Raw genomic sequence first — 14,344 nt, 5'->3', positions numbered from 1 at the left:
TCTGCAGTACCAGCTATAATCTTAGGCATGCATTTTTTTTTGTGTACCGTTAGAAATTTGAAATGACATTTATTCACTGTTTACCCACAGCTGCTGAATTTATTCATTTGTCATTATCCACATATCTTGTAAACAGCCAGGCAGCCCATCTGTGCACAAACTGGCATTATACTTACATAAATGCTTGAGTGGGTCTTCATTGCCAGCCCATGTGCTTTACCTGAGCCTGCTAAATTAGCTTGGTAATGCACATAAGGGGGCTGGAATTGGGTTACATTCTTTTTCTCTGTCTTCTCTCATCTGGGTCAAGTCCATATCTTTTGCTTATTTCCACTCAGCCTGGTGGGTCTGTGTAGTGGTCCCTTGATGTATTTCATCTTGTTCTCTGCTAAACCTGCTTTCTCAGCTGGATTTGCTTAAACACAGAATAGGGATGGTTTCCCCCATCCAAGTAGTCACTTATTCCTTTGCAATATAGAGTAGTTGAGCAGTTGAGGGTTAAGGGCCTGGCTCAGCAACTTGGCCACTGCTTGAAGATTAAACTTACAACCTTTCACTCTGCAATCCAATGTCTTAACCACTGTCCTTACCATCTAGCTGACTTTTACATCTGGGGCTACATACACGTAGCATGTTTTGCCTCCACCATAGCAAATGTTGCAAGACCACTGCTTGAACACTCTAAAAGCTGAAGCCTTGTACTGACTCTATACTCTGAGCAGATTTCAAAATCAGCCCCTATGTCAGCACAAATTGGATCTAAATTCCACCAAAAAGCTCCACAGACCAGCCCATAACATGGAAGGTCTGAGCACCTACAGTTAACCCAGGTTATGTCTCAGAAACAGCACCTCAACCACTTCTGGAGCAGGGGTGGTGGCTGGAGATGGGTCAATTTACAGCCAAAGATATTGCTCAGGTTGTCTCCAGTAGATCAGTGGATTCTCCAATTCTATAGTTTGTGCATGGTGTTTTTTAGGGATCAGGGTCTCGTTGATATCAGACCATAATAACATGACTGCTGCAAGACTTAGGTAGATCTCTTAAGATCAGAGAAAAGGCTTTAACACACTACAGCGTACAATGGTGTTCATTCAATTAATACATTTATGACTGGTGTAGCTGAGGAAAGCAAAAGGAAGGCAAATACCCATCAGACAACCGATTGATCACAAGAGTGTTCACTTTCAAAACAAAAAAACCTTGACTCTATAGTCAAAGGTGTAATTAATGCCCAATGAATGTATCGTTAAAGGACACTTCAGCAGAAAATGCTAATTTCTTAATAATGTGTGTAAGCTTGCAGCCCTCATATCACATAATCAAACTAACTCATTCTCAGGGCAGTAATTGACTGTTAGCCAGGGTAGCATGTTGTTTATTTCCTTCTCTTCTGAAAGCGTAATCAGCGGTTTCTAATGAGAAGTTGATGAAGACAAACGAGGAATAGGACTGAGCTGAAAAAAGAAAAATTCCCCAGTATCCAAGAAGCAGTGTGTTTTCTTCTCTTCGGTATCCCAAATGTACTGTTTGTGTGTTATGAGAGACAGAGAGAGAAAATGATCTTGAACATCCCCCAGAGTTTCAATTACTTCTCACCTCTGTCAGAGTTGGAAATATTGCCCTGGGGCCAGAGGTGAGACCATAATGGTAATGAGGCCCAGGAGCAGTTGGATGAAAACACACACTGTGACAATGAGCAAAAGTCAAAATGGAAGAAGAAAGGAAACTCCAAACAAGGAATTACACCAAGGAAATTCAGGTGATTAAACCAGACCTCATTTAAGTTTCCTCACTTTTTTTATAGATCTTTTGCATATACAAAAAAACCAGGACCGCAACAGCACTTCAGTATATATGTTATTGTACTTCCTACACACTTCATACCTACCCATGTTCCTTAACATGTCTAGATGTTTGTGGTCAATAACTGCAGTTAGTTTGTGACAATCAAAAGGACTTGTCACCACAACCAAATTCAATATATTAAATGTTCTAACGTATTAAATATCTTTTGCTTTCACTGATTACAGTTTCATGCATATGCTTTATCAGTTAATGTGATTGTGATTGTTTTTATTTTTCACTTGAAAAGCTTATGATATGAAAGTTGTGCTTTAAAAAACCTCCAGGCAACAACAAAAAGGCTAAATTGCCCCAAAAAAGTAATTTGCATACTCCAAATGTGCCGCTGTAAAACTCAGCTTAACCCATACACAAGACATTTCTGTATATGGATAATGGTCTAAGGAATTTAAAAGAAACAAAATCCAACTATATCACACTTTGTTCAAATTGTTCATTTGTAATTTGGGATTTTTTCATGAGATTTGGTTTAGTATCTATTGATCTTGTTGGAATTGCCACCAAGGCTATAATACAGTGTTAAAAACTGTAGTTAATTACTTGTACAGGAAATTTCAGGGTTTTTTAAGTCTAAAAAAAAAAAAAAAAAAAAAGAATTAAAAAAATTGCAGCTAAAATTGTAGCTTGATGAAGAAAAAAAAAGTCTTAAAAAGGTTTTTCTCTGACTGTTATAAAATTCTCGAATTGGCAAAAGAAATGCTTCCTCCTGTCTAAAGCATAACACACATTTGGAAATGTCCCAGTATTAATTACTACAAAAATGAAAAAGGAATGTTATTTTAATATAAACCTGGACATTTTTTCACTTTCCAGCTGTGAATCTCTTGTTCTACCAAATTCCAAAGGTTTTCTATAGGAGTTCTGGTGATTAGGAAGGACAATGAAGAACATTGAACTTGTTGTCTTGATCATGAATCCAGCTTGAGGCTGTAATTAGAAGATGATAAATTGTGGCCATAAAGGGATGCACATAATCAGCAACAATACACAACTAGGCTGTGACCAGTGCTTTTTGCTTGGTTCATGTTGTTAAATGGAAGGAGTACTGATTTAAACTGAAGAATCCCTAGAGCCAGTGCTAATGGCTAGTCTGGCGATATCAGTTTAAGAGCATTTATTAGCATTTACAAAGTTGTAAGCAGTTGGTTTATGCACGTCTAGTCTTATAAAACCCGAAAACGTAGGTTTCCATTATCGTTGCACTCTACGCCGGTGTAAGTCACCTTCTGCAGATGAATATTTGAAGTGCATTTCCTGTTACTAAGTAAATAATACTTGGCTTAAGCTATGACACTATCTAAGGTAATTAATAGCAGAATATTTGAATATAGCAAACAACATCTTTCCTAAATAGGCCTACACTGGAATAATTTTTAAACGTTATTTTAATTTTGTGATTAATAGTGTTATTAGGCAAAAGATAAAGTTTGAGGGCACGGTGGCTTAGTGGTTAGCATGTTCGCCTCACACCTCCAGGGTCGGGGTTCGATTCCCGCCTCTGCCTTGTGTGTGTGGAGTTTGCATGTTCTCCCCGTGCCTCGGGGGTTTCCTCCGGGTACTCCGGTTTCCTCCCCTGGTCCAAAGACATGCATGGTAGGTTGATTGGCATCTCTGGAAAATTGTCCGTAGTGTGTGAGTGTGTGAGTGAATGAGAGTGTGTGTGTGCCCTGCGATGGGTTGGCACTCTGTCCAGGGTGTATCCTGCCTTGATGCCCGATGACTCCTGAGATAGGCACAGGCTCCCCGTGACACGAGGTAGTTCGGATAAAGCGGTAGACAATGAGTGAGTGAGTAAAGTTTGAAATGATCCCTTCATTAATAGATTTCACAGTAAAATAAATAATGTTGCATCAGTATTGACAGATTTATACAAAAATCATAGATTTCCTTATTAAATTTATCAGTGATTGCTAAGAAAAGAGCAGAGCATGTAGACATGCTTACAGTACAGTACATGGATAAAACAAATGTATCAGCAATGTCCAAAGCAAAGCCATTTTGCAGGTGTTGAAAGGTTGAGTATTGTGTTTCTTTCATTCCTCTGAGTTCCTAGTGCCTTTTGAGTGCTCCCTTCTGTGTATTATGTAAAGAGACACATCTATTGAGTTGGGTTACATAAGCTTTTCCCTGGATAAGAATGGGCCACATAAGTATGCCCTGTTAGTTTGGTTTAAATTGCACACACAGCTTTGTACACGGATCAGGTGCATGCCGAACAGGATTAACTTCCTTGTGTTGTTGTGTCCGGAGTGTATCGAAGATTTGCTTTTCATGTTGTTGGATTTGTCAGTTCGATAACTGAAATGTTGAACGCATCAATGGAAAATTATATGCACTGCTCGACTCTTGCTCTCGTTAGTATCTAATGTGTGTAATTAAGACTTAAATTGAGGTCAGTGCTCAACTCTGGGTCACTTTTGGGACATGTCGGTCTCAGGAGTACAAAAAGAGTCTACTTATTTTAGGAATAAAAGATTTAGGGGTTTAGTGTTTTAGGAAACTCAGGAAGATCAGCAGCAGTGTGATGTGATGCAGACTGAAATGACATTTTTTATTTATTTTACACCACAGCAATCTGACAGTACATTTCTATATATTTCTTAATTATAGAGTTTTTACCCATTCATAGTTATTTTTAATGATGTGGAAAGTTTGCAGAACAAGGTGGTTCCTATATTCAATACAATTTCATTTTATTTGTATAGCAATTTTCAAAGCAGCTTTATAGGAGAACATAAGAAATATAGTACATCTATAGTACATATTAATACAAAGATAAATATTATACATCATTTCAATATTAATATTAGACTTACATTTAAATGTGTTTTTATTTATCCCTAATGAGCAAGCCTGAGGTGAATCATGTGAAGAAACCTTGAGAGGAACCAGACTCAAAAAGGAACCTCATCCTCATTTGGGTGACACTGGAGGGTGTGATTATAAACTGTTTTATAATTATTATTCATTCATTCACTCATTTTCTACCGCTTATCCGAATTACCCTGGGTCACAGGGAGCCTGTGCCTATCTCAGGAGTCATCGGGCATCAAGGCAGGATACACCCTGGACGGAGTGCCAACCCATCACAGGGCACACACACACGCTCTCATTCACTCACACACTCACACACTACGGACAATTTTCCAGAGATTCCAATCAACCTACCGTGCATGTCTTTGGACCGGGGGAGGAAACCGGAGTACCCGGAGGAAACCCCCGAGGCACGGGGAGAACATGCAAACTCCACACACACAAGGCAGAGGTGGGAATCGAACCCACAACCCTGGAGGTGTGAGGCAAACGTGCTTACCACTAAGCCACCGTGCCTATTATAATCATGTTGGCTTTGTAGAAGCCAACATTCTGTTTTCCTAATTAAGCTTAGACTAAAATTTATCAAGAGTAACTCCTCCTAGAGTTTTCGAGCCACATGAACCAAATTCGGATATGTTGTAGACGCTGGTCTGAAGTTTATTGCTATTACTTTTCTAAGCGATCCGAGTACCAGTACTTCAGGTACCGGGTCTCAAATTGGCCTTTTTCCCATAGACTCCCATTATAAACTTTGGAGGTTTATAACTTGGCAAGCTTTCGAACTACACCAAACTCAGCCAGCTCCTTTAGTGATACTCTGAACAAAGTTTTAAATTGGTGTACCAACTGGCCTTTCGGTTGTGCAATGGCCCCGCCCCCAAAATATGCAAAATCAAAAAACTTTTTACAACATGGACATGTGACATACTGTATCAAAGCACTCAGCCCAAGGAGGGGAATTGCGTCACAGGTTTTCGGATGACGACACATGCTCGTCTCCACTTGCCTCCAAATGTTTTGGCACCCTAACGCTCCACTAGATTTCACAAGTTTTATGTCCACTTGCCTCCAAAAGTAACACTGACCCTTATGTCCAGTTGCCTCTAAAAAGCATCGGCCTTTGCGAATACTTACCTCGTCAAAGCCAACATCAAAGTTTGTCACGACGAACTTTATAAATCTAGTTATTATTGTGATTTATAATTTTCACTATTATCACACATTATGGCAGGTACAATCATCAGCCTTCCATCACCTCAATTCTTTTCTTATCTTTTTGTTAAAAACAAACAAACCCAAACAATGCAGCTTTCTCCAAAGCTTTCTCAAAGCACAATCTCGGTTGGCCTGCAGACCGCCTGTGGTAGAAAATCAGACCTTTATAACTGGAATTACAAGCACGGACAGTGGAGACTCCTTCCTTTATTATTAAATAACCATTTTCTTAATTCAAGGATGATACAGTATTTCTTGTACTTTATGTTGAGCATCCATCATACACAGACAAGAATTCAACAACACTGCAGTATAATCAATCACGACAAGGTTCGTTGCTGAACCTTTAATGGTACCTGCGTTAAAAATAGAAATACAAAATAAACAAGAAAACAGCAGACAGACAATCTCATGAACAAATTCTATGTATCTTTTCCAAAAGTATAGTATCACAGTCATCTTCGTGGTCTATCAGTATCCCACTAGGCTTCATTGATAAAGTTTTATGTGTATTTTATTGATAGTGTCTGCTGTAGTGCCGTCAATTTGTCCGTGTAGACCCAAGTGAACCCAGTGCCATATCATGTATAAACCGACCTTATTTTCTCTCAGTTATAAACTACATTCTCACTTTTTTTCCATTTGTCTTGCACTTTTTCTCTTTGGATTTCATTTTTTGTTGCCCATTTATCATCCAGAAAGCCCTATTAGGCAGAAAGTAGACAGGGTTGAGTCTCTGTGTATCTCTCTCTTTCTCTCATCCCGAAGATGTCCAGCACCAATATCAAATCAGACGCAGCTGTCTAAACGCTTCTTCTTTTATTCTTTCTTTAACCCTGCTATAATAAAAATTATACACCAATCAAATATTTACCCAATTTACATTAGATGAAGCTGTTTATGACATACCGGCATCTCTACTGATGACTCCTTTATTTAGGTCTTCTATTAACTTAGCTCCTAGTTTTACGTTTAGATTTCTTCATGTAGCAGACGATTTGATCTAAAGCAACTTGGAAAGGAAAGAAATTGGAAATACAGGACATAAAAGGAAAGGGATATATCATATGACACAAATCTTTACTTAATTCCAAAAATTCTTTTTTCACACCCCACTTACATAATTCATGATTTTATTGCTTTAAAGGCATATTGGCTCCATTGCTTCATTACTTACCTCCATACGCTTCATAATCCACCACTTTCCTACTCGCGCCTCACTTATTTATTTAGCTCTTCATTACTCACCTACTTGCACCACTCATGTCTTATTGACATTTTCCATTCCATACTTTCTCCATACTCTGTTGCTTACTCCGTAAATACTTCAACTACTTTACTACTTTTTACATGCGGTTCGCATCATTACTCTTTTACACATTCTCACCAATTTTTACTTTAATATTCCATCATTCACTAGACTAACTGCATCCAGTGTGTCACGGATTGACACAGGCGAATGCGGATCCATGTGCAGTTACTATTTTAATACGCAAAAACAGGAAACAAACAATGAACAAGCAGGCAAAACAGATCAGAACACTGAGCAGGACAGGGAACAGGAACAGAGACATAAACAGACAACATACTAAACACTAAACAATGACTCACAATCGGGAAGTGAACAAAACAGAGTACATATAGTGAACGAGAACCAATCACAAGATGGAGACAGACAAGGACTAAGACAAAACACCTGGGGAAGAGATTGAATGCAATTAAATGTCCGTGGTAACAAATAGGTGGGCGGGGTCAACAATTTACATCAGGGAATGACAACAGACAGACACAAGGGAAAACACAGACAGACTCGTTACACATTGCTTACCCCATTACTTACTTATAGACTCTATTTCTTACTTTTATACTCCATTCCTTACTCCATCATTTACTAATAACATTGAATTACTTTTTCTGTATATTTTTGTACTCCATTTCTTACATTATGTTTCCTACTTATCTTACTTTATCCATAAGTTAATCACATACACCACCACATTCATACTCCATGATTTAACAGCATTACACACCTACCATAATTCAGGTCTTATTAACAAAGACCTTACTTACTCCACGACTTCATTAGACTTTATTACCAAGCTCTTATTTGGATTTATTCTCCATTATTTACTTTCCTAATTTACTAACATCGTTCAATACAGGTACTATACGTATATATTTTATTGCACTATTTTTTGTTCATTATTTATTACCTGCTTACTTACAACATCCACATTGTTAATTAACATTATTTATTATTTGCTTTACCCTTTATTTATGGATATACTCCATACTATTTTGGGTTAATTCCGTGACCTACAAACGTAATAACAATTAAGTCATTCCTTTACTTTCTTTCCTGGCTGAACGTATCGAAGCAGTGAGACACGGATGAACTTGTAGACTAGATTTAAACTGTCTACAAGTTCAGAGATTCTTTCAATGCACAAAGACAGAATACAAAATATACCAAGTAGACACCAATTTAGCAGAGCACTTTTAAATTCCAAAATAGTATTATTCACATTTCACAAAAGAAACTCTTCCGAATGCAATACAGGGACCTGAGAGCTGCTGATTAGAATCTTTTGATGGTTGAATGCATACAAATGGATATATCGATTTCTAAAGAGTTTGAGATTAATAACATTTGCAAAAAAAGATAATTCTGTGTATTTCTTCTGTGTGTGCGTGTGTGTGTTTGTGTGTGTGTGTGTGTGTGTGTGTGTGTGTGTGTGTGTGTGTGTGTGTGTGTGTGTGTGTGTGTGTGTGCACGCGTGTGTGTGCACGCGTGTGTGTGTGTGCGTGTGTGTGCGTGTGTGAATGGAGAAATTTGTGATAGCATGTCATGTCTCTGTCAGGCCATTGCCACTGCATGCTGCAGCCTCTTTTAACATCACCTGGCCCTGTGCTTTATTCACGTGTCTGATTACCGATCTGCCCTCCGGGTGGAACTGCCCTGGTTCTGTCAGTAAATCTGCACAAAGACATTATTGGGTTTTATTCTAATTCATTTGAATGAAAATGTACATCCACTAGACCTGTCCATAATCCTATCCTTTCTCCTAAATTTTATTTGTGTGAAGCATTAGGAATTTGAGATATTGTCGAACGAATGAATCACATCGACTACACCCAAGACTTCCTCCACAACATCAGCACCTGACCTTATTAATGAACACAAATCCCCACAGCCATATGCCAAACTCTAGTGGAAATACTTCCCAGAAGAGTCGAGTGTACTATAACAGCAAAGAAGGGACTCGATCTGGCATGAGATTTTCAAAATAACATATGGATGTGATCTTCAGATCTTCCACAAAGTTTTGACCAGAATAGTGTATTGTTTAGAATTAGTGTACAGGCTGTTCGATGATAGTAACCTGATAAAAATTTCTAGATGGTTTGTAGACAGTCCAGAGATGATGATATAGTAATGATATTAAAATTACGTGCATGATTTAATCCATAGTTTTCAGAACATCGATACAACATTTTAAATCGAATTAAACCATGAGGTAATCGTAGCGTTACAATAAATTGAAACTCAGAGACACCAAGGGAATCTCAAGCAGGGGCTCCTTCCTACAACAGCATGTGCCAACAGCATTGTTAATGTTGTCACTTCAATCCTTGCCAGATGGAGGAACTCCAGACTGCGTGCTATGCACACACCAGCAGCAAAACACCTGATTAATATGGGAATCCAGTAGTGGCAGAGCATTGTTCCAACAAATAAATAAATAAATAAACAAACAAACATTGCTGTTTTTTTTTTTATTTTCTTTGTTTAGTGAAAATATCAATCAAAGATTCTTGGAGAGCAGATAACTCAGAAAGCACATTCTATTAAAGTGAAGGTCTTTTCGGGTCAGGCAACGAAAGGCAAGCTCAATTTATGTGATGATTTATGATGAGCCATTGGACATTGAGACAATATTCAATTTTGGAAGCAGGAAGAGAACATGATAGATTTTTCTTTGTGATGTACAAACACGTATCAATTTGCCCTACAAAAATGGCTTGTGTGGTCTGAACCTACAGAAGGTGCCGTCAAGTCCGTGTTCAAGAGACCTAGAGATAACAGTCTGGCTGATCTTTGTGTTACACCATTGGTTACATCTTTAATCACAACCCAATCTGTTCTATCAGAACCCTGCCATTCACCTGGATTATCAGCTCCTTTTTTTCCTCTCACTGACACCTTACCTTCCTTTATCTGTGGTGGAACTGTCAAAGCTGTGCAGATTCCCTGCAGAGCTAACGCCTCTACAGCTTCTTCACAGACCAGAGTCTTGTATCAAATGGCACGTTGAGGTTCCTAATAAATTAAGAGAGTGATACAGTACAGTGAAGGTCTTTATGATGCTTTCCTTTTCTTCAGATCTCTTTTTTATTTCACTATACAAGGAGCTGATAAAGAAACCCTTCTATCACAATTCAGCAAAAGAAATCTAATTTTGAATTAATTACACCTAACTCAGCATACTCAGTTGCATTTATGCATTATTACTCTCATTTTCTTTGTGTTGGCGTATGGAAGTGCCGTGTGTGTGTGTGTGTGTGTGTGTGTGTGTGTGTGTGTGTCTGTGTGTGTGCGTGTGCGTTCAGTACACGTTGTTCAGTTTGCATTTCATTTCTCCTGTTTTTTTTTTGTTTTGCTATATATAACTGCAGTCCATCCCTTTTTAAGAACTTCATTGCTGTCTATTATTTTAAAAGATTATGGTATGATATAAATCATAAAAACCTGTCTGTATTCAGGACAGCACCTTGCACATCCTGCACCTTTCTTCTCATCTGTCTCCTCTGACCTACTTTCTTTGATCCGAAGGAGGTTCCCTGAGGCTGCTTCAGAACCCTGGACAGTTCCCGAGCTGTCGCTTTCCTCCATTACAATTCGTAGAATTCTCCAGGCTCAGAGTCCGTCCGTCTCGCTCGGTATCAGAACGAGGGCTGAGATTAGCGTGCCTCGCCAACTGGGAGCCTGTTTGCGGAGCTCCAAATTTAGATCCTGTCGATGGAATCTACAGCAATAAAAGATGACTTGGGATGCTGACGTTTAATCTGTTCCTGGTTAATTGACACAAATCAGTTACACATGTTTCAGAGGACAGTGATTTATCTCCCAGTTCCTTCTCAACCTAAAAACAACTGACGTTTTTTATTTTGGACCTACCTTTTTTCTATAATGGCATTATTTTTTATCTTTTACTATTACCACGGCTAAAAGCTTTTTTTTTTTCTAAGGGAAGCTAATGCACTGCATGCTGCTGTGTTTAGCACACAATGGAAAGGTACATTAACACTCGTCAGACTGCTTCAGCATATGGAAGTGCTTTTATTGCAAATCCATTGAGGATATTGGGGATATTCCCAGCTCATATCAGAGCGATTTTTCTTCTTATAGGCTCTCAGTTAAATCTCGAAGTCATTACACACACAGACACACACAGAGACACACACACACACACACACACACACACACACACACACACACACACACACACACACACACACACACACACACACACACACACACACACACACACACACACAAACACACTAGTGCACTTTGGCAGATTCTTCCAGAGGCACTGGCACACCCATTCACTCCCCTATAAGCAAGATAAGTCTGAATAAAACATGAAAGACAGCCCTTGTTTAGACTCACACAAATGTACCCATGCTTTCCATTCTCTCTCTCTCTCTTTCTCTCTCTCTCTCTCTCTCTCTCTCTCTCTCTCTCTCTCTCTCTCTCTCTCTCTCTCTCTCTTTCCCCTACTCATCTCTGCTCACTTTCAGTTCTCTCAGCTTATCCCTTCCTAACTCTCCCTTGATGGCAAAGAAAAAATAAGCAGCCAATTGCACACGTGGATGCAAAGCTTTCCCTAGAGTGTGGACACATCAGAGAAAGAGACAGTGAGAGAGATAGATCGAGAGAGAGAGAGAGAGAGAGAGAGAGAGAGAGAGAGAGAGAGAGAGAGAGAGAGAGAGAGAGAGAGAGAGAGAAATAGAACAAGAGACACCCAGAGCCTGAAAAGCAAGAAGCAGAGAAAGAGGAAGAAAATCAACAAGAACTGAATGAAGGAAGGAAGGACAAAATAAAAAGGTATTAGTTGCTGTAACCCAGGTGGCTCAGCTTTGACATGACTCTCCACCGCTCCACACAGCCACTCATCTGTTCATCTCGGAGATGCGCTCCCATTATAGTGGCTCTGGAGTGCCATGCACCTCCATCCCCCTCCCACTAGCACATGGAGAGACTTCTTCCTGGAATATGGAGGATTTTGGTAATATTAGGAGTCTCAGCCAAGAGGAAGGTAAGCATACTTGACATTTTTTGGACACATCATCAAAAGAAAATAAAGAGACTAAAGTAAAGAGAAAGGACAAGGTGGATTGTTGACTGTAGGAGAGTTCAGTTGCTTAGAATATTATCCACTAGACATCCACTCTATAGACATATATATATATATATAGCATTTGTTTTTCCTACTGGCATTGCTGTGCTTCTCTTATTTGTCTCCTTGTTTGATGGTGTTGTGTGCAATAGAGCTGTTGTGTATACAGTGCGGAGGAGAAAGTATTGTGTTGGCTTTGTTTGCGGATGGAAGCTTAACACCATCCCACTCGGAGTGTGAGTGAGACAGGCTGCTCGTTAAAGTAGTTATTAAAGGAGTTTCCTATAGAACTAGAATGCACTCTGCTTGAAGAAGAAGGAGAAGGAGGTTTTAATTAAGTATTTGGATTAAAAATATGAAAAATATGTTTTCATGCAAAAGCAATTACTGGAAAATTTAAAGTTTAAAGATTCTAGTTTGATTTTATTCAAAATCATGGAGTTCAAACTGTAAATCTATAATATTAATTATTTTATTTAGCAACAGCTATTAGCCTGTTTGACTGCTTACTCACCGCCTTAAACAAGTCAGATTGAATTTACTGACAGTTTTAGTGCAAATGTGTCCGAAAATTTTAGGAATAATAAAAATCACTGGCTCGAGTAAATATCCAAAATATTTGTATTTATCTCAGACTAATGTTTCTTTTGTATTTAAAGGCATGAAAATAAATGATTTAAACATGAACAAATAAATAGTATAGATATATTGTTAATACGTTTGTTGTTTGAAGTTAAGCTTAAAAAAAATGTAAAAACACCAAAGAGAATCAGAGCACTGTAGGAAAAAAGAAAAGTCATCTGTAATTAGACTAATCACCGAATGTGAGGTGTTTTTTTTTTTATTACCGAATGTGTCTTATAGAGCTTTACACAACAGGTTAGTGTACAGGCTAAGAATCTTTTGTAACATGTTGACTGTTGTGGATTAACACCAATTTGTTCAAAGTGGCAAATACAGACCTGTATGACGTCCACATCCATGGTGAAAGGTCTATTATATCATTCTGATCCTTCGTTCTTAAATTTAAGAGTGCTTGGGCATGACTGATGCACATTTTATTTTCAGAAGCAGCAGCGCCGGACAAGACTTCCCAGTCATGTCGGGCATTAAATCCTGCCATCAGCCGGTTAAATAAAAAAGGGTATTGATGTGATTTTCTTATCGCTGCTGTAACTCCTGTGTTTTAAGAGAACTAAGTGATGGTGAGACTGCCCACCTATTAAAGGAGGTATAAGTTTCTTATGATGCTCTGCTCAGATTTGCAGTCTGCAGATACAGGATTTGATGGTTTCGGGTTCGGGGGGGTTGGGGAGACGGTGGCTTAGTGGTTAGCACGTTTGCCTCATTCCTCTAGGGTTGGGGGTTCGATTCCCGTCTTCACCTTGTGTGTATGGAGTTTGCATGTTCTCCCTGTGCCTCGGGGGTTTCCTCCGGGTACTTGGGTTTCCTCCCCCGGTCCAAAGACATGCATGGTAGGTTGATTGGCATCTCTGGAAAATTGTCCGGAGTGTGTGAGTGTGTGAGTGAATGAGAGTGTGTGTGCCCTGCAATGGGTTGGCACTCCGTCCAGGGTGTATCCTGCCTCGATGCCCGATGACGTCTGAGATAGGCACAGGCTCCCCGTGACCCGAGAAGTTCGGATAAGCGGTAGAAAATGAATGAATGAATAAATGAATATGAATCTGATGAATATTTCCTGATTGTGAGTCTGGATGGTTTGTGTTCCAGTGACCTGCGGTGCTGAAAATTGGAGTTTGGGTGAATGTTACTGTTACTAACAGAACCAGAAGATAAACTCAGTTAATGCAGATCAGTCAATAGTTAATGTTAAACTCCGACTTAATACATCTTTTAACTCATCAATGGGCTTTTCTTTGTACATTTTGTAAAGCACATTTCGTCTCGCAAGAACAAAACAAACATCCTCACACTTTCCAACTCCTGATATATCCAATTATTATGGTCACAATTTGTCCTCATAAACCAACAGAAATACACTTGAGAATAATTCTCTCCTACAGTACAGTATGTCCACTTCC

At 39.0% G+C, this 14,344-nt stretch overlaps 1 protein-coding gene across 5 annotated transcripts in view; it reads left to right on the top strand.

The window, feature by feature from the left end:
* Positions 1 to 14,344, top strand: part of plch2a (phospholipase C, eta 2a) — a 124,904-nt gene that overhangs the window by 50,628 nt on the left and 59,932 nt on the right. Inside the window, exon 1 of one of the 5 annotated variants that reach the window (XM_027167197.2) lies at positions 11,723 to 12,221. The exons of the other annotated variants lie outside the window; for them this stretch is intronic. Coding sequence (XP_027022998.2) covers positions 12,095 to 12,221 — 127 coding nt within the window. The 5' untranslated portion in view covers positions 11,723 to 12,094. Of the gene's footprint in view, positions 1 to 11,722; positions 12,222 to 14,344 lie in introns of those variants that run through there. 5 annotated transcript variants of the gene reach the window in all.

Source organism: Tachysurus fulvidraco, chromosome 14 (genome assembly GCF_022655615.1).
Source record: "Tachysurus fulvidraco isolate hzauxx_2018 chromosome 14, HZAU_PFXX_2.0, whole genome shotgun sequence".
Taxonomy (NCBI): Eukaryota; Metazoa; Chordata; class Actinopteri; order Siluriformes; family Bagridae; genus Tachysurus; species Tachysurus fulvidraco.
Note: the sequence above shows the minus strand (reverse complement) of the source record. Positions and strands in the feature narration are given on the sequence as shown.